The following is a 23160-nucleotide window of genomic DNA, read 5'->3' on the forward strand; positions in this document are numbered from 1 at the left end:
AAGGCTGGGGAGGGCTGGGGGGGGGCAGCAGTGACCTTTCCAGGGGGATCAACTCAAGAAGGCCCAAAACCACCCTAAAGGCTTCCGCAGCACTGTGGGTTCCTCGCTGCAGGGGCGATGGCAGCAGTGGCAGAGGGAACAGCCGGGCTCAGCTCCCTGGGGCCATGCTGTGGGGGCTGCGGGGGGTCCCTGACCCCCAGGGCTGCTGCAGCCTCGGCACCCCTGCAGCAGAGGAGCCGCGAGGAGCCAGACCCGCGGGGCTGGGAGGTTCCCCATCACTGCCGCTGCCCGGCATCGTCCGCCAGCCGTGGCACTGTGCAGGGCAAAGTCCTGCTGCGGCACCCGTGCTGCACACCCGGGAAGCAGCCGCTTATCAGGGCCTGGCTCTGCCCCGAGCCAGCGTGGAGCCACGGGCTGGCACCTCGGGTGCACGGCCCTGCCAGGCCCTATCCTGCCTGCCCCCGCCCCACGCAGCCACTTGGGTGCCCCTGCGGTCAAACCTTGCCCGTGCGTCCCCTCCTCTCCTGCCCTGGGGCTCTTAACCCCCGCCCAGCATTTGGGGGGTGATTTGGGGGGTGAATCCTGCCCGGCGGCTGTGCCGGGCCATCCTCCCCCCCCCCGGCACCCACAGCAGGAGGCTGCACCAGGGCAGACCGGGGCAGCCCAGAGGGTTGGACGGGGCCGGGCCGGGGCAGCCAGGAGCAGAGGAGGCTGCTGAGGGGCTCTGCTCCTCTCCTGAGCTCCCGGGGCAGCCCGAAAGGGTTTCCAGCTCTGCTGGCTTCTGACCACAGCGTTGAGATTCCCCACAGACCACTCACGGCGCACCTAAATAAAGCAGCCCAGTAGCTATCATTTGGGTGGTTTCTGTATTATTTATGTTTCCTTCCGTTCCTAACCAAGAGCCAGGCCTGGAGCAGCCAGGGGGCTGTGGCTGTCCCCGCTCCCGCAGGGCCTCACCGCAGGGACTGGGCTCGAGCCTCCGCTCCCGTCCCTGCTCCGGGCACGTCCCGGGCAGCGCTGGGAGCCCGTCCTGCCCCGGCCCCGTCTGAGGCGCGGGCAGCCCCCGCCGCGTTTCAGCCCTTAAATCACGGCTCCAAACGCCCTCGTGCCGTGCCCTGCGTTCGGAGCCGGTGCTCGGCTTCCCAGCGCCCCTCGCCGCCGTCCCGGGGCCTCGTCCTGCCGGCAGCAGGCACCGCGTCTGCGTCAGCTCCTTATCGGCCTCGCCAGAGCCCGGCGGCTGCAGCACCGCAGCAGCCAGCACATTGCTGCGGCTGCATTCTTCCAGTCCCTGATTTGTTCTTTTTTTCTTTTTTTTTTTTTTTTCTTTTTCTTTTTCTTTTTTTCCACTTCTCACTTCTCAGAAGAGGAGCCCGGGGCCGGCGGGACGCGCGCCGCTCCCGCGTGAGGCCTCGCTCCTTCCCCCCTCCCTCGGACGGGGCCGGGGAGCGACCCCCACCCGGGGGCCCGGAGGCGGCCGCGGGGACCCCCCCCCCCCGCGCCCCGTACCTGCGCCCGGCCCCGCTCCCCGCCCCGCGCCCCCGGCCCCGCCGTCCCGCCCCCAGCCCGCGGGCGGGGGCCGCCCGGTCCCGCCCCGGAGCCGCCCCGTCCCGGCCGCCCGGACTTTACCTCCCGGCCGGGCCCGCGCCGTTCCGGGCCATGTGAGCCGCGGGGCCGGGCCGCGGGGCCGCCACCGACCGGGCACCGGCATGGAGCGCAGGAAGGTCTTCGTGGCGCTCGACGTGCTCTGCGTGGTGGTCGGTAAGGGCCCCGCGGCGCCGCCCGGGGCTGGGCTCGGGACCGGAGCGGCCGCGTCCTCCCCTCCCCGCCCGTCCCGTCCCCTCCCCGCCCGTCGGGGCTGCGCCGGGGGTGTGGGGGGCCCGGGCTCCCTCGGCGCCCACCCGCGGTGCTGCGGCGGCCTCGGGGGCCGGGCTCCGGGGCAGCCCAGGGAGCACCTGCCCGGCCCCGGCGGCCTTTGGCCCCGCGCTGCGGGCACGGCGGCCGGCGCTCGCTGCCCTGACGAGGAAGCGATCGGCCTCGCCCTCGCCGCTTCGCCGCCCGGGACGGCCCGGGACGATCCCGGGACGGCCCCGAGAAGTTCCGGCGGGGCTGGCCCGGGGCCGCGGCGGCCGCCCGCCCCCTCGGCGCCCGGTCCCTGCCCCGCGGAGCCCCCGAGCTGCGCCCGCCGCCGGGGGCTGCCAGAGCCCGAGCGCCGTCCGACGGCGGCCGCGGGGCAGCTGGAGCCGGTGCCGGTCCCGGGGGGGGCGGCGGAGCCCCCGCCGCGCTGCCCCGTCCCGCCGGGCGCTGCCGGTGCCTCCTCCCGGGCAGCCTCCGCCCGTTTCTAAAACTGACGCTAGCAAGCGCCTAATTAAGACGGATGGGCTAAAAATAAAGGCCCAGGTCGTAATTTCGGCCTCCTGCACCGGGGAATTGCTTTCTTGGGCTCTCTAAGCACCGGTGGAGAGGGGCAGGATCCTGTTGTTGTTTGAGTCTCTTTTCTCTCGTGTGCGGGTGCCTTTTATTTTTAGGGGAGCTTTTTTGGGGGTTGAAATTATCCAGAAAGAGAAGCGGCAGCTAATTTGAGCAGCAAATGAACGTTTGAAGCGCTCCCAGAGGCGTCAGAAAGCACCCCCTGCACGCCGGGCACCTGGCTCCTCCGCCGGGCGGCAGCGGTTACGGCTTGTCCTGGCTTTTGCGCAGCTTTTTTTTGGCTGCTTTTGCTTCTGCCTGAGGAGAGCGTGGAGACAGTGGATTTGGAGGCCTGGAAGCAGCAGGGGGATTCTGTGCCGTGACTTTGCACTCGGATGAGCAGGAGGTGGCGGGCCCAGGGCACACAGGGACCCCCGTGGCGCACCCTGGGGAAGGGGCGCTGCGGGGAAGGTGTCTGCCGGGGACAAAGGTGGGGGCTTTTCCCTGGAGACGGTTAAACAATGGGCAGGCGGAAATCGCTTTATGAAGGCGGAACCGGGAAAGAAGCCCAGGCTTAAGGTGGACCTCAGGGCCAGGGAGGAAGGGGCTTTCTGCACCCGGTCCCCGCAGGGAGAGCATCGCACCCAGCTGGGCGCTGCTGCAGCGAGTGACCCCGAGGGCAGGAGGTCGCCTGCCGGTGAGGGCTATGGCAGGGGGCTGAGTCTGCCCCTGAATCCCCTCTTGGTTGCTGGGATGTGCAAAGGAAGAGCTTGAAGATGCCCATGGCCAGGGCTGGCGGGCACAGGGTGGAAAAGCCTCCTCAGCTGGACTGAGCCAGCCAGTCTCAGCACTGGTGCAGAGCCCTGCCGGGAGGCGGGGAGAGGCAGCCAAGAGCAGGGCTGTGGGAAGGGAGAGCGTGGGCAGGGGCTGGGTCCCCCACCAGCTGGGCTGCGCCTTCCAGGCTCTGGCTCTGCCCATGCCTCGTGAGGGTCCTGCCTGGACCATCGAGGGCCTGAAGGCACTTTCCCTGGTGGAAAACAGGTTTGCAAGACACCTGTGCTCGTTAACCCTAAGAAGCTCTGACCTCCTTGGCTGAAACATCCCGGGGAATGTGAGGAGCGGGTGCATCGTCAGCCCTGGGTCTGCAGCCCAGGGAGGAGCTCTGGGGGTGCCTGAGAGCAGCCATCGGCTGCGGTATCTGGGTGCTGCAGGCAGCTGCGAGCTCTGATAGCACCCTATCAGCAGCAGGGCCAGCGTGCTGCCCTAGGTGCAGGATCCTTCCCCAGCAGTGGGGAGCAGGAACTGGGGGGATGTGGGACGGGGACACCATATGTGCTGGGTACCTGCGTGGAGCCTGCAGGCGCAGGTACCCCAGGCCTCTCCTTCTCTCTGCCTTGCAGCATCTCTGCCCTTCGTCATCCTGACGCTGGTGAACTCCCCGTACAAACGGGGCTTCTACTGCAATGATGACTCCATCCGCTACCCCTACAAGGCAGACACCATCACTCATGGCCTCATGGCTGGGGTCACCATCACCTGCACCGTCCTCATTGTAAGGAAGCGCTGTGCTCCCCTCCAGGCCCCCGGCAGGGCTGCAGGGCCCTCTGGCCAAAGGGCTGGGTGTTCCCCTGAGGGGATGAGCCCCCTGGCTCGTGGGGCTGGGATCCTGAGGGGTGAGGGCAGGTCCTGGGAGAGTTCCGGGGGCTCCTCTGCTGCAGCCTGCCAGAGAATCCCATGGCCCTAGAACTGGGACCCTCACCCTTCGGCCCTTGCTCTCTGCAGATCTCATCAGGGGAGGCATACCTGGTCTACACGGAGCGCCTCTACTCCAAGTCGGAGTTCAACAACTACCTGGCTGCCCTCTACAAGGTGGTGGGGACCTTCCTCTTCGGGGGGGCCATCAGCCAGTCCCTCACCGACCTGGCCAAGTACATGATCGGCCGCCTGCGGCCCAACTTCCTGGCTGTCTGCAATCCCGACTGGTCCAGGGTGAACTGCTCCACCTATGTGCAGCTGGAGAACATTTGCCGGGGGGAGGGCAGGGACGTCACCGAGTCCAGGTGAGCTGTGGGGCCAAGCCACACGTCCCTGGGTCCCCGGGCTCGCAGCTGCCCCAGAGGGGCCGCAGGGCTCTCCTCCTGCAGGGCAGGGGGCTGGCAGGGGGCTGGCGGCCCCCTCCCTTGGCCTGACCCCTCCCGTCGGCCCCCAGGCTGTCCTTCTATTCCGGGCACTCCTCCTTCGGGATGTACTGCATGATGTTCCTGGCGGTAAGTGTGGTGCTGTGGGGAGGGGGGGCCCCAGGGCGCTGCCCCCGCTCTGGGTGACAGCTCTGCGCCCCCCCAGCTCTACGTGCAGGCACGGCTGGTGGGGAAGTGGGCCCGGCTGCTGCGCCCCACCATCCAGTTCTTCCTCATCGCCTTCGCCATCTACGTGGGCTACACCAGGGTCTCTGACTACAAGCACCACTGGAGCGACGTGCTGGCAGGGCTGCTCCAGGGCGCTCTCATCGCCGTCCTCATCGTAAGCATCCCCTTTCCCTCTGCCCACGGAGGCGGTGTCCCCGCCTTGCGGCGCGCAGCCCTGGCAGGACCCCACGAGGCTGGTGCCAGGGCCCGAGGCTGTGGGGGGAGCTGGGCGGCCGCCACCCCGCAGAGGTGTGGGAGCAGACCCCAAGCCCCAGCCCTGTCCGGCTCTTCCAGGTCCGCTACGTCTCCGACTTCTTCAAGCACCGGCCGCCCCTGCCATGCGACAGGCAGGACCCGGAGCGCAGGCCCAGCCTGCCGCTGACCAGGAGCGACTTGGAGCACAATCACTACAGCTACCGGGGCACCCCCTGAGCTGCGCGCGGGCCACGCGCCCCAGACTGCCGACGCTGCCCCGTGCCTCAGCCGGGGTGGGGGCCGTGCGCCTCGTGCTCCCTGCGGGCTCCTCGCTGCCGCCAGCCCTGCCCAGCCCCGCTCCCGGCTGTGCCGCGGCTCCGACACACGGCAAAGCCGGGGCTCCGCAGGGCTGGGGAGCGCGGGGAGGGGGGGCCCTGGTCCCACCGGCCTGAGTCACGCTCCGCAGCCCCTTTCCCGGCCTGCTGTGTGGCGGGGAGGGAGGGCGGCACGGGGGGTGGATTTGGGGCCAGCAAACAGCAGCGAGCGAACTCGTCGGGCATCTGAGGCTGCCTGGCGCTGCACGCGTGTTGTCCCTGTCAAATTACACCACCTTATGAGCACAAATCCCCGTGAGCACAAGGGGAGGAGGACAGCTGCTGGGCTTGCACTGCCTTTTTTGAAAGGATTGGAGCAAGCCAGAGCCCTTCTGCTCCCTGATTACCTTTAAAAGTGCTGCTGGCTGCCAGCGGCCGCAGGGCCGGGGTGCCCAGGCTGCTCCTTGCCCACCTGCTTGCGCCTGGCTCGGGGTGCAGGGCTGCTCCTGACCCTTTGTCTGCTGCAGCTTCAGCTGATCCTTTAGGGGGTAGGGGGAAGGGGAGAAATCTTCTGTGGTAAAGGGGGGGAGGGAGAGGGATGTGGAGCTGGGCACAGGGCTCCTACCTCCCTGGGAAGGTGAGAAGGGGGCCACGTCCCAGCCCCATCTCTGATCTACAGTACTGGAGCTGTGGGCCTCTTGTTAAACTACATGCATTTCCATGATGATGTTTTTGTAAAAATGTGTTTTTTAAATTAGATCATCCTTAAAGAATGTCTGTCTTGGGCCTCTTCTCTTGCTCCATGGATGCTTCTGGCCTTGGAGTGGATGGGCTGAAGAGTTCAGGGCTTCCTCTTCAAAGGGCCCCTCGGCAGGGGGTGTCTGCTGTGCACGGGGTGGGGGTGGGGGGTGCTGAGGAGCCCCTGGGGGTTGTGCTGGGACACAGGGCTCAAGTGGGGATTGACGGGACAGCAGGGACCGACTGAAGCAGCCGTGTTCTGATGGAGCTGGAGCGATTGCTGGGGGACCTGTCAAGGTGTTGGAAACATTGCCGGGGGGGGGGGGAGGAGATTGTTCTCCTGCCACCCCTCCCTCCAAGAGGCAGTGGGGCAGAGGAGCACCCTCAGGTGCTTCTCGGGAGGTAGAAGACCTGGGGGCTGCAACATGGGTCTGGTGTGGGGCCTGAGCTTTGTGCGACGCCTGGCTGAGGCGAGGAGCAGGGTGCCAGGATGGGGGAAGCCCTGGGGATGGGGCCCATGCTGCCTGCCTGTCCTGGGCCTGGGGGGGGGGCTGGGGCTGCTTTGTGTGGCTGTGTGGCTCCCAGCCCCACGTTGCCCTGACCCTAGAGGAGCCTCTGTGCTTCCCAGCGCTGCGGCAGGGGGAAGGGAAGGTGGATGGAGCCTCTTGGAAAAAGTGACGCTGTGTGCCTGCAGCTCCCTTGGCTGCGGGTGCTGGAGCCAAGGGAGGCTCAGAGCTGCCTGCGTCCTGCTGCTGATGAAGGAGTGCGGCGGGGGAAGGCGGCAGCTCCAGCTCTGGGGGCTGCTCTGTTGTGGAAGCCGGGGTGTGCGGGGCAGGGATGGGGCTCGTGCTTGGTGCGGGGCCAGGGGAGCTGTGGCTCTCGTGGCACAGGGAAGCCCAGTGGCCCCTTTGCCTGGGCACATCTCAGGCTCTTTGCTGTACCCGGGAGTGGTGGTCAGGGCCCAGGAGGACCCAGGCTCCCCCCGAGACCACCAGCTCCATCCCCGATTAGTGCAGCCAGGTCCCTTCTGGCTGGGCACAGTGGGGGCCATGTGCACCCTGGGCTTGCTGCGTGCTCTCAATGTGCTTACGCAGCGGTTGCTCCAAGTCTAGACAAGCCCTGACCAAAAAACACCTTCCCTGGGTGGGGGAAACTTCCTTGCTTCGCGCTGCTCTTCCTTCCCTGGGAGAGCTGTCCTACCCCCAGCAGCGTTCCTGTTCCTGTCCCAGTCCTCTGGGGCTGCTCCCTCCGTATCTGATGGCACAAAACAATGCAGCGGAACTGCCAGGGCCCGAGGGCAGGGCATCTCTGCTGCAGTCTGCAAACAAAGGAGTCGGGGCAGCAAGGCACAGCCCAGGCCGTGGGGTCGTGGGATCGCTGCCCTGGGTGGGGGCTCCATGAGGGCTCCCAGGGCAGCGAACGGGGCCGGGGCCGTGGTGCTCAGCGACTGCCTCAGCTCCTGGCGTTGCCTCGACAGCTCTTCTGCACAGCCAGGAACGTGCCTGCTCCCTTCCCTTGAGATCTGATTTCACCCCTTGGATGCAGCTCTGGAAAAACCAGCTGGGCCACAACGCTGCAGTGTGTGGCGGGGCTGGGCTGGGGCACCCGCAGCTCTCGGCTGCTCCGTCCCCATGCTGCCTGCCCCCGGGCCTGGCTCAGTGCATCCCAAGCCTTTGGCAGCCTGAGGACGGAAGGAGCTCCCAAGCCACGTCTGGGCACAGCGAGGGGCCATAAGGCTGCTGCCAGCCCCTACCTGCCACCAGCTCAGGAGGCGGTGGGGCTGCTGGGGGGCACTGTCCCCGCAGGGGCTCCTTGGGCCTGGGGATGGAGCAGATCTGGCTGCTGCTGCAAAACCTGTGCTGGCCTCGGAGCTGGGGAGGGGCAGAGTCTGGTGGGTGGGCTGAAGGGTTCCCAGCAGCTTGTGTGCCTCAGTTTCCCCACTCAAGGCTTGGTGTCGTACCCGGCCCTGTACCAGCCCGTTTCGCATTCAGGCTTTGGGAAGGGTGAGCTGTGGCCCTGGGCATCGTGCTGGGGCATCCAAACCCCTCTACATCAGTGACTCAGGAGTTAGGGATCTGGTCCTGGTGCTGCTGGGTCAGGTTCAGCCCCAGGCTGAAGATGAATAGCATCGGCCTGCGAGCAGTGGCTGCTCCCCGAGAGCTGTCCTGTTCCCCAGCGTCAGCAGCTCCACGCACTGTACGCTCAGCCAAGACGCCTCCTTTCCAAAATAAGCCGTTTCTGGCAGCGCTGAGCCAGGCTCTGGCTTCCAGCCCTGCTCTGGGGGGAGCCTGGGCTGCCTCCCCCAACCTGTGCCTCCTGCCTTGCCACGCTGCATCCTCTCTCCCCTCTCCCTGGCACCTGCGACTCCTCCGCCCCTTCCATGGTGCAAATGGGCTCCATCTGGGTCCCTTTGCCCTGGCCCCAGCCCCAGGCTGCCTCCTGCTCTTGGCGTCTTTCCCTGGCTGACTGGGGTAAGGGGCAGGCAAAGGGGCTGAGCTTCCCGGTGCCCCCAGCACGCTTCCAGGAGCGGGCAGAAGCCTTGCCAGGAAGGATGTTACTCATCCCCTAAACATCCCCTTCCCTGGCCGGCAGCCACAAGGAGGAGGCTGCCAGCAGATGAGCCTGCGGCGTGTGTGCGCGGAGGGGGGGGGGGGGGGAGAGGTACGAGGTGGTCGCTGCTCGGGGGGACGCCGGGAGGTGACCGAGACGCGAAGGTGCGGGGCTGTCCCTTCGGGCACCGGCCGTGACAGCTCCCCGCCTGCGAGGGCAGAGCTGGGCAGAGCCCCCCCGAGCTGCCCAGTGCGCCCCTGGGGGGCTGCGGGGGCCCGGCGGTGAGCGGCCGGTGCTTGGGCGAGGCCCCGGGGAGCGCCCTGCGGCTGGGGGCCGCCGCCATCCCCCCCCCCCCCCCCCAACCCGGCAGGCCCCGGCCGGGAGCGGCTGCGGGCGGCAGAGGGCAGCAAGAGCCCGGCGGAGCCGCGCCGGGGCCGCCCGGAGCCGCTGCTCCCCCGGCGCCCGCCCGGGGCCGTGCCCGCGGCTGCCGGGGGCCGCGCTGCCCCCCCACGTCCCGAGCTCCCTCCCCCGAGCCCCCCGCACCCTGAAAACGCCGCCCGGAGCCACAAAAGCTGCTTGGACGGCGATGCAAAGGGAGGGGGGGGGGGGAAGCAGCCGGGGGAGAAAGCGGGGAGGGGCTCCAGCCGGCGGCCCCGGCCGCTGTGGCGCGGGGGGGGGGGGGCAGCAGCGGAGTCCCGGGAGCAGCCGAGCGGGGGGCGAGCGGCGCTCGGGGAAGGCACCTGCCGGGACTGAGCCCGGCGGAAGCATCGGGAGCACAGCGAGGCCTGGGGGGGGGGGTCTCGCGGGGGGCCTCGGGGGGTTCCGGCCTCGTGCCCGGGGAAGGCCCCGGCCGTGGCGCTGTCCCCGCTCGGCAGCGTTCCCGTCGGCTGTGCCCGGGGCCCTCGGCTGGCTGGCCGCAGGAGGTGGTGCTTGCACCCACCCGAGGGGTGCTCCAGGAGGTCCCCGGGCTGCGGGGCCCCTTGGCAGGGCTCTCCCCATCCCCACACCTCTCTGCCCCGCAGCTGGCTGGGGCCAAGGAGTGCCCAGCTCCAGAGCCTCAGATAAACGAGCAGCCCCCGCCTCGGCACTGCCGTACCCCGTCGCCCCTCACGCGCTCGCCTCTTGCCCCCTTTCCACCTCCCAGCATGGGTGGAAGGCAGCGACAATGGCACTGCCCAGCCCCGGTGCTCTGAAGGTCACTGGGGGGCTGCCAGCGCCCCCCCTCCCTGCAGGACACGGCCGGGCCTGTGGCACTTCCCTCCATCAATGCCCTGCACTGACTCTGGGCTGGGCTGAGGGTGCAGGCACCAGGCCCCTGCCTGGGGCCATTCTCTGGGGTCTCCTCTCCCTGGGGCTCTCCCATGCAGCCCCTCCCCTCTCAGCTCCCTCTGCTCTGGAGATGCTGCTGGGAAGCGATGGGGCAGAGGGGACTGGGTTCCCAGACTGGGGAAGGGGCTTGGGGGCAAAATGGCACAGCACTCCAAGCCCTCAGCTGCTTTTTTTTGTTGTTATTTTAATATTTTTCCCTTTAACACTGATGCTGCCTTAACATGACCTTGGCCAAATTATTTCCCCTCCCTTTGAGATTTATGGCCTTCTTCCAGAAATGATCTGTTCCATCTACGAAAATAGACACCGTGCTGTTATTACATTTTAAGATATAATATGGGCTGGGAGTCCGCTCTTGTGCCACCCTCCAGCCCTAGCCAGCACCTCAGCAGAGCACAGACCCCACAGGTCTCCTGTGCAGGGCCAAGGCAGGCTGTGGGGAGAATGGGGGCAGCCCCAGCTCCTTCCAGCCCCAGCAGGGGATGTCTCCTTCCCTGCCTCATCCAGATGGAGCAGGGCACAGAGGTCCCCATGTGAGGGCATGGACATGGGCAGCAGGAGCTGCCCAGCCCCGGCCCCACAGCACCGGCAGGATGGGTTCGTGCTGCCGATCCCCACTTGCTGCCTGAGGGGCTGGCACGGGATCGCTCCCAGGGCTCCCTGATGCCCCACAGGCATGTGCAGGGTGGCCTCGGTGCGGTCGCTCTGTTTCAGTGGTTTTACTGAGATCATTATTATCGCTGTGTTCCACCAGGGCCTGCCTGGGGCACGCTGCTGTCCCCGAGGACAGGCTCTCGTTCCCGTCTGCACTCCCTGCCACACATGAACCGGCGCGGACGGCTGTGCGTCGGGGTCTGGTGGTGTCGGGGAGCCGAGGCAGAGGGGAAATCACGCCAGCTCCTCCCCAGCGGGGTTCTCGGGGATCATGGGGCTGGTCCAGAGGAGCAAAATGGCTGCAAGTAAACAGGGAAAGGAGAAAATCAGATCAAACGTTGACATTTCGGCTGTTGCTTTTCTTCTCCATCACCACATTTGTTTCCTGACTGCTGCATGCCTGTGTATGTGCACGGAGGGGTGGCTGCACAGCCCCGTGGGGATGATTTGCTTTCTGTTGAGTGGCTTTCCCTCCTGTTGTAGGCGCAAAGCCTGGTGCTGGCCCCGCAGCAGGCAAGCTGCAGATCCCATCGTTTGCACGTGGCCACCCCTGGGCACAGGACGGACGCGCTGCTGATGCCACGGGTGCATTTAACAGCAAATTGTAGCGCTGCAGGAGGGAGCTTCCCTTCTGGAAGGCCAGAGCCAACATCTCCCTGGACAAACATCATCTGAGTGAAGGAAAGGGGGCTGCGCAGCGGCTTGCTTTGCTTTGCTTCCTGCCCTGGCGGTGGGAGCGAGGGGACGGAGCTGCGGTGGAGGGAGGCCGGGCCCGCTCTCGCCTCGAGGTTCAGCAGGGGCAGAGGCTGACCCCGCGCCGCTGCTCACACGTTTGGTTTCCTGCACCGTGAGCCCGGACCGACTGCAGGCAGCGGCAAATGGCCGAGAGCCGCCGAGCTCCCCGAAAGGAGAAAACCGCCAGAGAGACCCCGAGGGAAAGCCGGGGGCTGCGGGGGGGGGGCGAGAAGGGGCTCGGGGGGCCCTGCCCAAGCCGTGCCCGGTGCTGCAGGGGGGGATTTGTTTTTTTTTTCGTCTCGGGATCAAGAAAGGTGTCGGGGGCGCGGGGGGACCGCTCGGGTCGGCGGGGCGTTTAGCAGATAAAGCCCCGACCGCCGGGCAGGAACGGGCAGAGGCCGGGGCAGAGCCTGCGGTGGAAGCCCGGGGAGCGCGGCCCGGCCCGGCCCGGCCCGGCCCGGCTGCGGCGGGGGAACGGCGGGGCCGCTCCCGGGGCCTCCCCTGCGGCCCGGCCCGGGGCCGTGCCCTCCGCGGGCCGGGGGGGGTCCCACGGCCGGGCAGTTGCACCGGGCCTGCGGGGGGCGGCCTGGGGGCTGCCACCACCCCCGGGCGCGGACTCCTAGGCCCCGGTGCCCCCCGGTGCCCGCTCCCCCCGCCGCCGCCCGCCCGGCACCGCAGGGGTTAAGCGCCGCTCCCCCGCCCGCCCCGTCTCTCCTCGCCTCCCGCAGATTGACACATTCTCCTGGCGGCCGGGCCCGGCCGGCCAATAGGAAGGCGGCTCGGCGGGCCCCACGTGGGGGCGGGCCGCTCCCGCGGCGCTCCCATTGGCCGGCCGCCTCGGCGAGCGCCCGCACGGGCCAGGCCCCACGTGGAGCTGGCGCCCGTTCATTGATCGCGCTCCGCAGAGCGGCTGCCGCGGCGGGCGGGGAGGGGGCCGGGGCCCGGCCCGGCCCGGTTCGGCTCAGCCCGGCCCGGTTCGGTTCGGTTGGGCCCGGCCCCGCCCCGCCGCAGGGGCGCGCGGCCGGGACCGGGGCCGGGGCCAGCAGCGCGGTGAGTCCCGGCCCGGTCCGTCCCGTCCCGTCCCGTCTCGTCCCGCCCCGCCCCGCCCCGCTCCGGTTCGGTCCCCGCCGGGCCGGGCCGGGCCGCTCCGTGCCCGCCCCCCGTGCCCCCGCCGGCCGCGCTCCGGCCCCGCTCGGGGCTGGGCGGCGGCGCGGCCGGGCCCTCCCCGCGGCCGTACCTGCGGCGGGGCCATTGTCTGCGCGGCGCGGGGGGCGGCGGGGCCGGGGGCGGCGCGGGGGTGCGAGGGGCGCTCGGCGGGCGGGGGCGCCCGGGAGGAGCCGGGGGCCCCCCGGTCCCCGCGGGGATGCGGGCGGGGGGCGCGGCGCGGCCGGGGCCGGCGGGGCGGGGGCCGGGGGCCGGGGCCGGGGGCGCGGCGGGGCCGGGGCTCGGGCTCGGCGCCCCCGCGGGGTCATTTCCCGGTGTCTTCCTTCCCCCAGGGCCGGAACCGGAGCTGGAAAACGTCCCCGGGCCTGAGCCCGCACCCGCGGTGCAGAGCGGCGGAAGGGACCCCGGGCCCAGCCGGTGCCAACGATGTTCCCTCAAAACCGGCCCCCGGTGAGCAAGTGGCCCCGGCCTCGTCCCCTCGCCACGCGCGTGGCCCCGGGCCCGCTCCTGAGCCGGGACCCCACGGGCTGCCCACTGCCCACGCCCGGTGTCTGTCCCTGCGGTGGGGTGCCCGGGGTGCTTGCGGCCGTCATCCCTCCAAGGCCTGTGTTCACGCCCCGGAGTTCGGCTTCGCTGCGCGCTCGGGGCTGGCTGGGGCCGGACGTGGGGCACTCGGATGGGAAGCGACTGGGGCTGGGCAGTGCCCGGTCCCCAGGACCCCTGCACCCTGCTGCTGGCCCAGGGCAGGGGTGGGAGCAGCCCACACTTCGCCCCGGTGACACCTCCCGCCCCGCCGGTTGTTAATTCTCCTCTCGTGGCCCAGTGACCAAACCGTTACTGGAGAGGTGGAAGGCCATTGCCCTTTGTGGCCGGCCGTGCCCCCTTTTCGCTGAAATAACTCCTGCCTCCTCCTGCGTGGGCCACCATCCCCGCTGTGCCGGCAGCCCCTTCCCTAGGGTGTGGGGACCCTCGGGGCTCAAGAGCCCGGTGGGTGCTGGCCCAGTCCCAGCCCCACCAGGCGCTCGGGCCAGCAGCTGTGACCCCAGCCGTGCTCTCCTGTGCCCAGGCCCACCTCCAGGCACCCTCCGCTGCATCAGGCACCGCTGTCACTGCTGGTGCCATCCCTGCCACCCCACAGTCCCTGAAGCTGACGTACCCCGAGACCTTGGACCGCATCAAGGAGGAATTCCAGTTCCTGCAGAACCAATACCACAGGTGAGAGCTGCCAGAGCTTGTGTGCCAGCACGGCACTGGGCACGTACCCGGAGCTGGCAGGCAGCAGTTCCCCGCGGCACTGGGCGCTTGCAGGGCTGGCAGGAGGCAGTGGGAGGCTCCCTGCATCCGTGGGGCCGTTGTGCCAGGCAGCGCCGCGGTAGCTGGAGAAGATGCCGTGCGAGGGGGAAGCTTGTGCTTGCCGGCCTCCTCCTGCCAAAAGCCCTTGGGGTGGTGCTGGTTGGGGGTGCTCTGATGGCTCCTGGGCTATGCCAGAGCTATCGTGTAGCGGAGCCCCAGTCCCTGTGCTCCCCTTGCTGCCGGGTGGGATTGCCGCCCCCCCCCCCCGCAGAGCCGGTTGGAGCAAGGGTTGAAACGCAGCTCGGCTTTGTAGTTCGCTCCATTTGGGAAGCAGATGCTGGGGAGGGGGACTAACGCTCCCTGTGGGTTGTTGCCTGACACATGGATCCCCTCACTGCCCACCGCCTCTTCCTCCTCAGCCTCTTCCCTACCCCCCATCAGGTGGTTTTCTTGGCCTGCGCTGGGAGAAGGGGCTCAACCTGCGAGCAGGAGACTGAAGCACGCGGTGTGCGGGGAGGGCTCTGCCATGGCTGGTCCGGGAGCCCTTGCCTGGTGGAGGGGCGCAGAAGGGCTCACTCTCTCCTCTCTCTTTATTTTTACAGCTTGAAGTTAGAATGTGAAAAGCTGGCAACAGAAAAAACAGAAATCCAGCGTCATTATGTCATGGTTAGTGAGTTCCACCTGAAAGGAGCGATGCCGCTGGGGGGTTTTTCCTCTGAGCCATCAAAGGACGCGCAGCACCGCGATGCCTCGGCTCCCCCGCGTATTTGGGCTGTGGGGCCAGGCCCCGTGCCCTGCTTCATGCGCTTGTGACCGTCTTTGGCCCCCAAACAAGCCATGGTGTTTGAGCTGCAGCAGCTTGGGAAGGGGGTGGCGAAAGCCACCTCTGTGCGGGTCCCCTGGGGAGCCCGGCAGCGCCGGTGGCGTCGGGCTGAGCTCGTGCACCAGCGCCGGAGAGGACTTGCAATCCCCGAGCCCGCTGACGCTGCCTTCTCTCCTGGCAGTACTACGAGATGTCCTACGGCCTGAACATCGAGATGCACAAACAGGTAGGCTTGGTGCCAGGGAGACGAGCTCTGCTCGCTGCCTTCGTGTGCCCGGTTGTCCTCAGGGGCTGAGGAGTGCCCTGCGGGGGGAGGGCTGGGAGCCACGCGTCCCCTCGCTGCCTCCCCCCCTCTCGCGGAGCCATGCTCTGGGCCACCAGCTGCTCCTGGGCTCAGAGGCAGAAGGCTTCTTCTCATCTATTTTTAAAAAGGCTGCGGAGGAGTCTGATGAGGCGTGCTCCCGCCGGCCCCCTCCCTGCCCAGCCCCGTGCTCCAGCCAACTGTTGCGTGGGAGCCAGCTCTGGCACGGGGGTGTCAGCCCCTGGCCCCCAGCATGGTGCTGGGGCTGTGCCGGGCACTCACACGCCCCGTGCTGCCGGCCCCACTGAGGGCATCTCATGAGCACCACGGGTCTGTCTGCGGCCGTGTCCTCCCCTCCCGCCAGCATCCCCTGGCTGGGTTTATGCTCGCCCCGGTGCCGCTGGCCGCCTGCCCGCTGCTGGCCGTGGCCGTGAGGAGGCCCCACACCGCTGCGCTCTGCCATCACATGGGGCAGGGCTGCATTGGAGCTGCCGGGGTCAGAGCCCTGGGGGGGGTCTGGTGCCCCCCTGCCCTCCGTTCCCCCAGCCTGGTGATGCGCCATGGCCGGGGCCAAGCGCTTGCAGCCTCCCAGGAAGCAGCTGCCTCCTTTGTGCTGGCACAAGCAGGGGGGTCCCTGGGCGGTGCCGCCGTCGCCCAGCCCCGCGTCCCCTGGTGCTGGCCCGGGCTGGGGCAGGTTGGCTCTGGGCTTGTTTTGCGGGTGATGGGGCTGGGGGTGATGGCCCAGCTCCACGGGCACGGTGCTTAAGGCAGCCACAGGCTCAGCAGGGGATGCTGGAGGCAGGGATGGGCAGGAGATGTTAATTTTTTATTGTTGTTTTGTTTTTGGCGTGGAACTGGCCTGTAGCTTTTTATAAAACCACGTCCCCGAATGTGCCTGGCCTTGGACTTGCTTACCACCAGCCAGAGGGGAGGTGACGGTGCTGGTGGCTGGGGGGGCTGCAAACAGCATGATCATTTTTCATGCTGAGAGCGTTAAAGTGCCAGTAAATTGCACATTAACGAGTGCGAGTGAATTGGAGGCAGCTCTCCCTAAGGAGCTGCTGCCCATCAGTGCATTAGGGAAGAGAATCCATCACTGCCGGCCCCAGGAGACAGCTAAATCCTTCCCAGAACTGCCGGCTGCCAAATCTCCTTGCTTGCTTGCTTTTTTTTTTTTTTTCTTTCCCTTTTTTTCCCCTCCTCTTTCTTTCTTCTCTATCTCCTTTTTTCCTCCCTCGGAAGGGGAAGTGAGGGCGGATGCTGGATTGTTTCTGCTGTCTGTGGGTCTGGCAGAAATGAGTTGGTGGCTGTGCTGGAGGGTGGCACAAAGGTGTCCCAGGCTCAGTGTCCCTGTGTGGGCTGGGCAGCGCTGCAGCCCCCTCACCCCCAGCTTTGGATGTGCTCAAGGTCCTTGGCTGAGAGATCTGGGGTCTGACCGGGGCCCTGCAGCTTCTGGTCCCCTCGTGGGGCCCTCTCCTCTCAGCCCCACGGCGCTCCCTTGCTCCCCATTGGGGTCCCCCTGCTCTGGATAGGGCGCTGCTGGGGGCAGCCCCATACCTGGAGCCCTGCACCAGGGCATCCCCAGTGCTCTTGGCAATGCAGACATGAGGGTTCACAAAGCACCGCTGTGCTTTGTGCCCTGCTGCTGGGCTGGAGGACAGCCGGGGCTGCTCTGCCGCTGGCTGTGGGCAGTGGGGCACCGTGCCCTGGCAGAGCTTGGCCTCCCGGCCTTTCCTGGGGGCTGGAGGAGGTCAGATCCGTCCCAGGGCTTTGGGGCAGGGCGTGCGGAGTGCTGGGCTCCTGCTTTTTGAGGCAGTGGTGTTAGGAAGCTTCCCTGGTCCTGCTCAGGGTGTTTCAGCTCTGGGGAGCCAGTGGGGCCCCTTGGTGGGAGGGGGCTCTGGTGGTGTCTCAGCCCTGCCCCCGCCCTGATGGTGTCCCCCCCCCAACTCCTTGCAGACGGAGATAGCGAAGCGGCTGAACGTGATCTGCGCCCAGCTCATCCCGTTCCTGTCTCAGGAGGTGGGTGAGCCCCCCCGCAGCCCCCTCCCTCAGGTTGCTTCTCCCAGTTCCCTGGGGAGCTGGGCCGGCTGCCCAGTGCCGACTCGCTCCTCTCTCCTCTCTCCCTGCCAGCACCAGCAGCAAGTGGTCCAGGCCGTGGAGCGTGCGAAGCAGGTGACTATGACCGACCTGAACGCGGCCATCGGGGTACGTTGACCCTCTGCCCCCACCCCTGGCCAGGAGGGTGCTGGGCTCCTGCAGGTGACGGCGCCTCCTGAGCCGGCACCGACCCAGGGCTGCAGACCCGTCCTGCCCCCTGCCTGTAGCTGAGTCGGGGGGGCCTAGCCAAGGTGGTTTGGGGGGGCTCTGTCAGTGGGAACGGGGCTGGGGGTGCAGCTGTGCCCCCAGAGACACCACTGTGATACGGCGATGGGGTGGCAGGGCGTGGGTGCGACGCCGTGTCCTGCAGCCCTGGGTGGGTGTGGAGGGGGGGGCACCATCCCTGCCTGTCCCTCGTTCCCTCGAGGCTGTGGTGGCAGGGATATGTGGGGGGTCTTGGGGCAGGGGACCACAGTCCCAGGGTGGGAGGTGGCAGCAGGTGGGATGTGATGACCCCTGCTGGGCTGGGGATGCCCCGGGAGCCCGACCCCCTTCAGCCCCCAACCCCTGCTGGCCGCTGTCCTGACCCGGGCCCTTTGTCTCTGCTCTCTCCTCCCGCCCCCCTCCAGCACCAGCTCCAGACCCAGCACCTCTCGCACCACGTGCCCCCCATCCCGCTGACCCCCCACCCCTCTGGCATGCAGCCCGCCAGCCTCGCCGGCCTCGGGAGCGCTTCGGGGCTCCTGGCGCTCTCGGGGGCGCTGGGGGCCCAGGCTCAGCTCCTCGCCAAAGACGACCGCGGAGTCCACGACGCTGAGCACCGGGGTGAGCGGCGGGATGGAGCCGGGGTGGGGGGGCCCTGCCGGGCTTGGGGGGCCGCGGGGGCTGGTGTGAGATGCCCCGGCCGAGAGGCACCTCCCAGGGGTGCCGGGGACGGCCGAGCCAGGCTCGACCCTGCTGCGGCGGTGCCAGCGCCGTGGGGCTGGGCTGAAGGCCCCGGCACCCGCGGGAGCAGCGGGTGCCGTGCGGCACAGCCATGTCCCTGCTTCCCTCCCGGTCCTGCTGCTCGGCCGCGTCGCCATGGAGACAGAGCGGGACCCGGGGCCTGTAAGTGTCGCTCGCGGCCGCTTCCCTCCCACCGGGGGGGTGCCGGGGTCCCTGGGGGTCCCTTTCCCGGTGTCACAGAGCCCTGAGCAGCGCCCCCGTCCCTGCTCCTTCCTCTGCTGGTGTGGAGGCTGCGCCGGGGCTCTGTGTGCTGGGAGCCCCGCGTGGTGCTGGCTCTCTGAGAGCAGAGCGCTGCCCCCCTGCCCATAACACTATTTCCCCCCCCCGAGCTCCCTAGCGCTGCCCCCCCCAACCCCTAACACAGCTCCCCCTGCCCAGAGCTCCCTGGCGCTGCCCAACGGGGAGCGGGCGCGAGCCATCTCCGAGTACCTGAGCAACAGCAAGAAGAGGAAGGTGGAGGAGAAGGACTTTGTGACAGACTACGTGAGTGCGGGGAAGGGGCTGGTGGGCTCGGCGCATCCCCACGGCAGGCTGGGAGGAGCTGCCCGGGCCCCTGGGCTGTTGCAGGCTGGGCAGCCCCAGCCCATTTGGCTCCGACCTTTCCCTGTGTTTCAGGGCAGCGACGCGGACAAAAGCGAAGACAACCTGGTGGTCGATGAGGTCAGTGCACAGGGTGCCGGGTCTGTGGGTGCTGCCTGCCCCCCTGCCCGGGGTGAGGGTACGGGGACATTACAGGCGAAGGGGGGCACACGGGGCAGTGGTGGTATCCCCTGGGTCCAGGCTCCCAGCCGCCAGCTCGCTGCTGGAGCGTGGCTGGGGCCGTCCCCGCTCTGCTCATCTCTCCCGCCCCTGCCCAGGACCCTTCGTCCCCGCACAGCGTCCACTCCTACTCGTCCCGTGAGAACGGGGTGGAAAAGCTGCCACTGGGGAGGAAGGAGGCTGTGCCGCTCAGCCCGACCTCCATGGCCTCCTCGAGCAGCGCGTCCCCGTCCCGCAGCAAGGATGTGCCCACGGTACGTACGTGCGCTGCTTCCCTTGGGGCTCACTTCCCCACTGCCCAGGGCTCAGCTGTCCGCTGCCCTAAACCCGCAGGGGTGCGGGGTGATGCCTGGGGGATGGGGATGGCCCCTGCCCTGTTGGACCCCTGTCCTGTTGGACCCCCATCCCATGTCCCCTGCAGCACCACTGGGTTCAGGGCTGGGGACTAGGGACCAGCTCGCTGGGGGCCTCAGGAGCCCTCCCTCCAGCAGGAGGAGGGTCCTGTGTGACCCCCCCCGCTCTGCTCTGGCAGGTGGAGAAGGCAGGGACACCCAGCCTCAAGTCCAGCACCCCCACGTCCCAGGGCGACGCCGCGACCCCAGGCTCCAGCAGTGCCCAGCAGTTCCGCCCCGCTGCCCCCAAGGCCCCGGTGGACCCCCTGGGTGAGCCCTGCCTGGGCAGCGCCCACGAGTGGCACTGAGCCGTAGTCCTGTGGGGCTGGGCCCTGCTCCACGGCCCCGTCCCATTGTGCCACCTCTCCCCTCACAGCCCTGGGCCTGAGGACCCCGCTGGGAGTGCAGAGCCCCTACTCTGCCACCTTTGGCATGGCTCACCCCGCCGTCAACGGGGACATGGCTGGGGCCGGCGCCTATGCCAGCCTCCACCTCGTGTCCCCACAGCTCAACGGGGCTGCAGCCACCGTGGGAGCCGGCAGCTACGGGCGGTCCCCCCTGGTGTGTGAGCCTCCTCCCCGCGGGGCGTGGGGCCATGGGCTGGGAGCTGCTCTCACCCCGTGTCCCCTCCAGGTTGGCTACGACCCGCACCCACACATGCGTGTCCCGGGGCTGGCAGCCGGCATGCAAGTGGGAACGTCAGGGAAGCCGTAAGTGGTCTCAGGCTGGGCGGTGGTGGGAGATCAGGGTGTCCTGCTGGGAGTGAGCCCCCTGTGAGCACCCATTCCTAGGTGCCCAGATGCCACTGATCTGGCTCCTCTTGCAAATCCGTCCTCAAACGGTGCTTATAGGCCAGGCACCCTGGGTCCAGTGTGGTGCCAGCTGTGCTTGGAGCCTCACCTTGTCACTACTCTTGTGCCCCTGCAGTGCCTACTCCTTCCATGTCAGCGCCGACGGGCAGATGCAGCCGGTGCCGTTCCCCCCTGACGCCCTCCTGGGCTCTGGCATCCCCCGGCACGCGCGGCAGCTCCACACCCTGGCCCACGGCGAGGTGGTCTGCGCCGTCACCATCAGCAACTCCACGCGCCACGTCTACACCGGGGGCAAGGGCTGCGTGAAGGTGTGGGACGTGGGGCAGCCGGGCACCAAGACGGCCGTGGCTCAGCTGGACTGCTTGGTATGGGTGGCACTGGCGGCCCCGGCATGCAGGGAACGGGTCCAGATCCCCCCGGGAGAGCGGGCGGGGGCTGCATCTGTTTGGGGGCTGCTGCTGTGCGCTGCGGGGCAGGGACGTGACAGCTGTGGCACGGCTTTGGGAATAACCTCCTTTTTTTGGGTGGTGTGGGGCTGCAGTGAGGGAGGGTGGCTCTGTGGTGCCCGCATGCTGCTCCAACTTCTTTTACTCCCCTCAGCCCCTGGGGTCTGGCACCGAAGGGCTGCAGGCAGGAGCTCCACAGGCAGCGCCCGGCCGGGATCGAGGCCTGGCCAGTTTCAACCCCTGCCTCTGCCCTGGCTCTCGCAGGGCTTACTGGAGCTGCAGCTCTCACCCGAGAGCATTTTCAGATACAAGGAACTGACTGGGTCCTCACCAGCTCGAGCTGCAGCAGAGCCACAGGAAGAGGGAGCGGGGTCATTGTAGTGCTCAGAGCCTGGGGCTGCTGTGGCCATGCCCCATGGCTGCTTTCAGCAGGGGGGGCTGGGGAGGCTGGAGGGGCTGGAGGAGCGTGTGGGGAAGGGGCAAGAGCATCCCCCTGCCATGCATGGAACAGCTGCAGCCCCACGCTGCTCAGGGCAGGGGAAGGGGGTGCTGTGGGGCTGCCCCCACCCCGCCCTATTGCCCTGGGGGAAGGGGGTAGGCAGGGTACGGCGGGTGCAGAAAGGCAGCAGGGGAAGGGGCTAACGGGGTCCTCCCTGCACCCAGAACCGTGACAACTACATCCGCTCCTGCAAGCTGCTCCCCGACGGCCGCAGCCTGATCGTGGGGGGGGAGGCCAGCACCCTGTCCATCTGGGACCTGGCAGCCCCCACGCCCCGCATCAAGGCTGAGCTCACCTCCTCCGCCCCTGCCTGCTACGCCCTGGCCATCAGCCCCGATGCCAAAGTCTGCTTCTCCTGCTGCAGCGACGGCAACATCGTGGTGTGGGACCTGCAGAACCAGACGCTGGTCAGGTGAGCGCCTGCGTGGGCAGGGGGCACTGAGCGCCCCCCAGGCCACAGGAGGGGGCAGCCCTGATGGCTGTTTGCTGACCCCCTTCGTGTCCCCCCTCCCAGGCAGTTCCAGGGCCACACGGATGGTGCCAGCTGCATCGACATCTCCAACGATGGCACCAAGCTGTGGACGGGGGGGCTGGACAACACGGTGCGGTGCTGGGACCTGCGGGAAGGGCGGCAGCTGCAGCAGCACGACTTCAGCTCCCAGGTAGGGACCGGGGCTGGATGAGCCCCGCGGGGCTGGGCCCTGCCTGCCTGACCTCCCTGCTCCCAGATCTTCTCCCTGGGGCACTGCCCAACGGGTGAGTGGCTGGCGGTGGGCATGGAGAGCAGCAACGTGGAGATCCTGCACGTGAGCAAGCCCGACAAGTACCAGCTGCACCTCCACGAGAGCTGCGTCCTCTCCCTCAAGTTCGCTGCCTGCGGTAGGTGCCTGCTCCCGGCTCCTCTGGTGGCCCTAGGGCTGTGAGTGATGGATGTGGGTCGGTGGTGTTTTCCTTCCCCCCTCCCCCCCCCCGCACACACAGTTTGTGTCCTCCAACACTGGGGGTCGTTCCTTTAGGGGGCTGAGACACTGCCACCTTGTCCCCTCCTTGGGTTCAGCTGTGGGAACCCAGCCAGGGGCAATTTGGTGAGGTGCTGCTCCTGTGCCCCTTGTGTCCCTCCTGCAGGGAAGTGGTTCGTGAGCACGGGGAAGGACAACCTGCTCAACGCCTGGCGCACCCCCTACGGCGCCAGCATCTTCCAGGTGGGCAGAGCAGCTGCACTGGGGGAGCGGGGGGCTCCCGGGGCTCCCAAAGCTCTGAACTGACCCCTACCCAAGCTTATTCCCTCCAGGGCCCCCTTGGGCCGGGGGGGCTTGCTGTGGGGCTGTGGCTCATACCCCCCCTCTCTGCAGTCCAAGGAAACCTCCTCCGTCCTCAGCTGCGATGTCTCCACCGACGACCAGTTCATCGTGACTGGCTCGGGGGACAAGAAAGCTACGGTCTACGAGGTCATTTACTGAGTGCTGAAGAGGGGACAGCCGCTGGGAGGGGCCACTCCACAGGCACAGACGGACAGACAGCCGCGGGGGCTGATGGACGGACGCTGCCCGCCCGGGAGCTGGCAGCCCAGGGCTGGAGCAGGCAGCAAGGGACGGAGGGGACCCCGCAGCCAGGCAGGGCTGGGCGGCAGCTGCTGCTTGCAGGGACCTTCCTGGGCATTTTCTTCTTGTTTGGGGCTTTAGTTGTGGGGTTGTTTCTAAGTCTGGACTGGGGGTGGGGACAAGGGACCTTTTTTTTAATGTAACTTTTTTGTTGTTGTGAAGGCTCTGGGCCATGCAGGGGAGGAGGTGTTCCATCCTCAGCTCCATGAGCCTCCTCGAGTGTATTTAATAATAAAAACAACCAAAACAGCATCACTGGACCTCATCTGGGGGAGGGAGGGGGGATGGATGGGGGCGATGGCAGCTCCATACGGCAGCACCCTGGGGGTGAGGCCAGTGCTGGAGGCAGCTGCAGGCTGCGGAGGAAGGGGGTGAGCTGGGAGCAGCCGGGGCTGGTGGGGCTGAGCCGAGCAGCTCCGTGGCTCCAAGCCTGCTGTGGGCAGGGGCAGCAGGGCTGGGGGCTCCTGGCTGTGGGCCCAGGTGCAGTCCGCAGGGGGAGCTTTCCAGCCCCTCTAGGGCCTGGACCCCAACCCAAGCAGCTCCCCCTGGGGTAAGGAGCAAGGAGCAGGTCACAGCTGTCCTCCTAGCCCCTACTTCATTGGATGTGGAGTGGTGCTCAGCCCCCTGCAACCAGGCTGACAG

The 23160-nt window shown here is 68.1% G+C and overlaps 2 protein-coding genes across 3 annotated transcripts; both read left to right on the forward strand.

Annotated features, from left to right (window-relative positions):
- Positions 1-1344: 1344 nt before the first annotated feature.
- On the forward strand, positions 1345-5891 carry PLPP2 (phospholipid phosphatase 2). Its single transcript, XM_084302724.1, has 6 exons — positions 1345-1758; positions 3807-3958; positions 4189-4466; positions 4616-4673; positions 4750-4926; positions 5106-5891. The coding sequence occupies exons 1-6, from the start codon at positions 1707-1709 to the stop codon at positions 5241-5243; spliced, it is 855 nt and encodes a 284-aa protein (XP_084158850.1). The 5' UTR covers positions 1345-1706; the 3' UTR covers positions 5244-5891.
- Positions 5892-12251: 6360 nt separating this feature from the next.
- Positions 12252-22688, forward strand: LOC311219677 (transducin-like enhancer protein 1). Of its 2 annotated transcripts, none has more exons than XM_084302925.1 (21): positions 12252-12376; positions 12823-12940; positions 13557-13705; positions 14386-14449; positions 14788-14832; positions 16864-16926; positions 17038-17112; positions 17634-17829; positions 18095-18111; positions 18388-18492; positions 18625-18669; positions 18867-19022; positions 19301-19430; positions 19537-19721; positions 19794-19870; positions 20088-20337; positions 21082-21329; positions 21432-21579; positions 21646-21796; positions 22043-22119; positions 22270-22688. In XM_084302925.1, exons 2-21 carry the CDS (start codon positions 12917-12919, stop codon positions 22375-22377), a joined length of 2313 nt encoding a protein of 770 aa, XP_084159051.1. In that variant the 5' UTR covers positions 12252-12376; positions 12823-12916; the 3' UTR covers positions 22378-22688. The 2 variants fall into 2 exon arrangements, with proteins under 2 accessions (XP_084159051.1, XP_084159052.1); XM_084302926.1 differs by having other exon boundaries at positions 17038-17079.
- Positions 22689-23160: the final 472 nt, after the last annotated feature.

This window comes from Netta rufina (genome assembly GCF_964035555.1).
Source record: "Netta rufina genome assembly, chromosome: 28".
Lineage (NCBI taxonomy): Eukaryota > Metazoa > Chordata > Aves > Anseriformes > Anatidae > Netta > Netta rufina.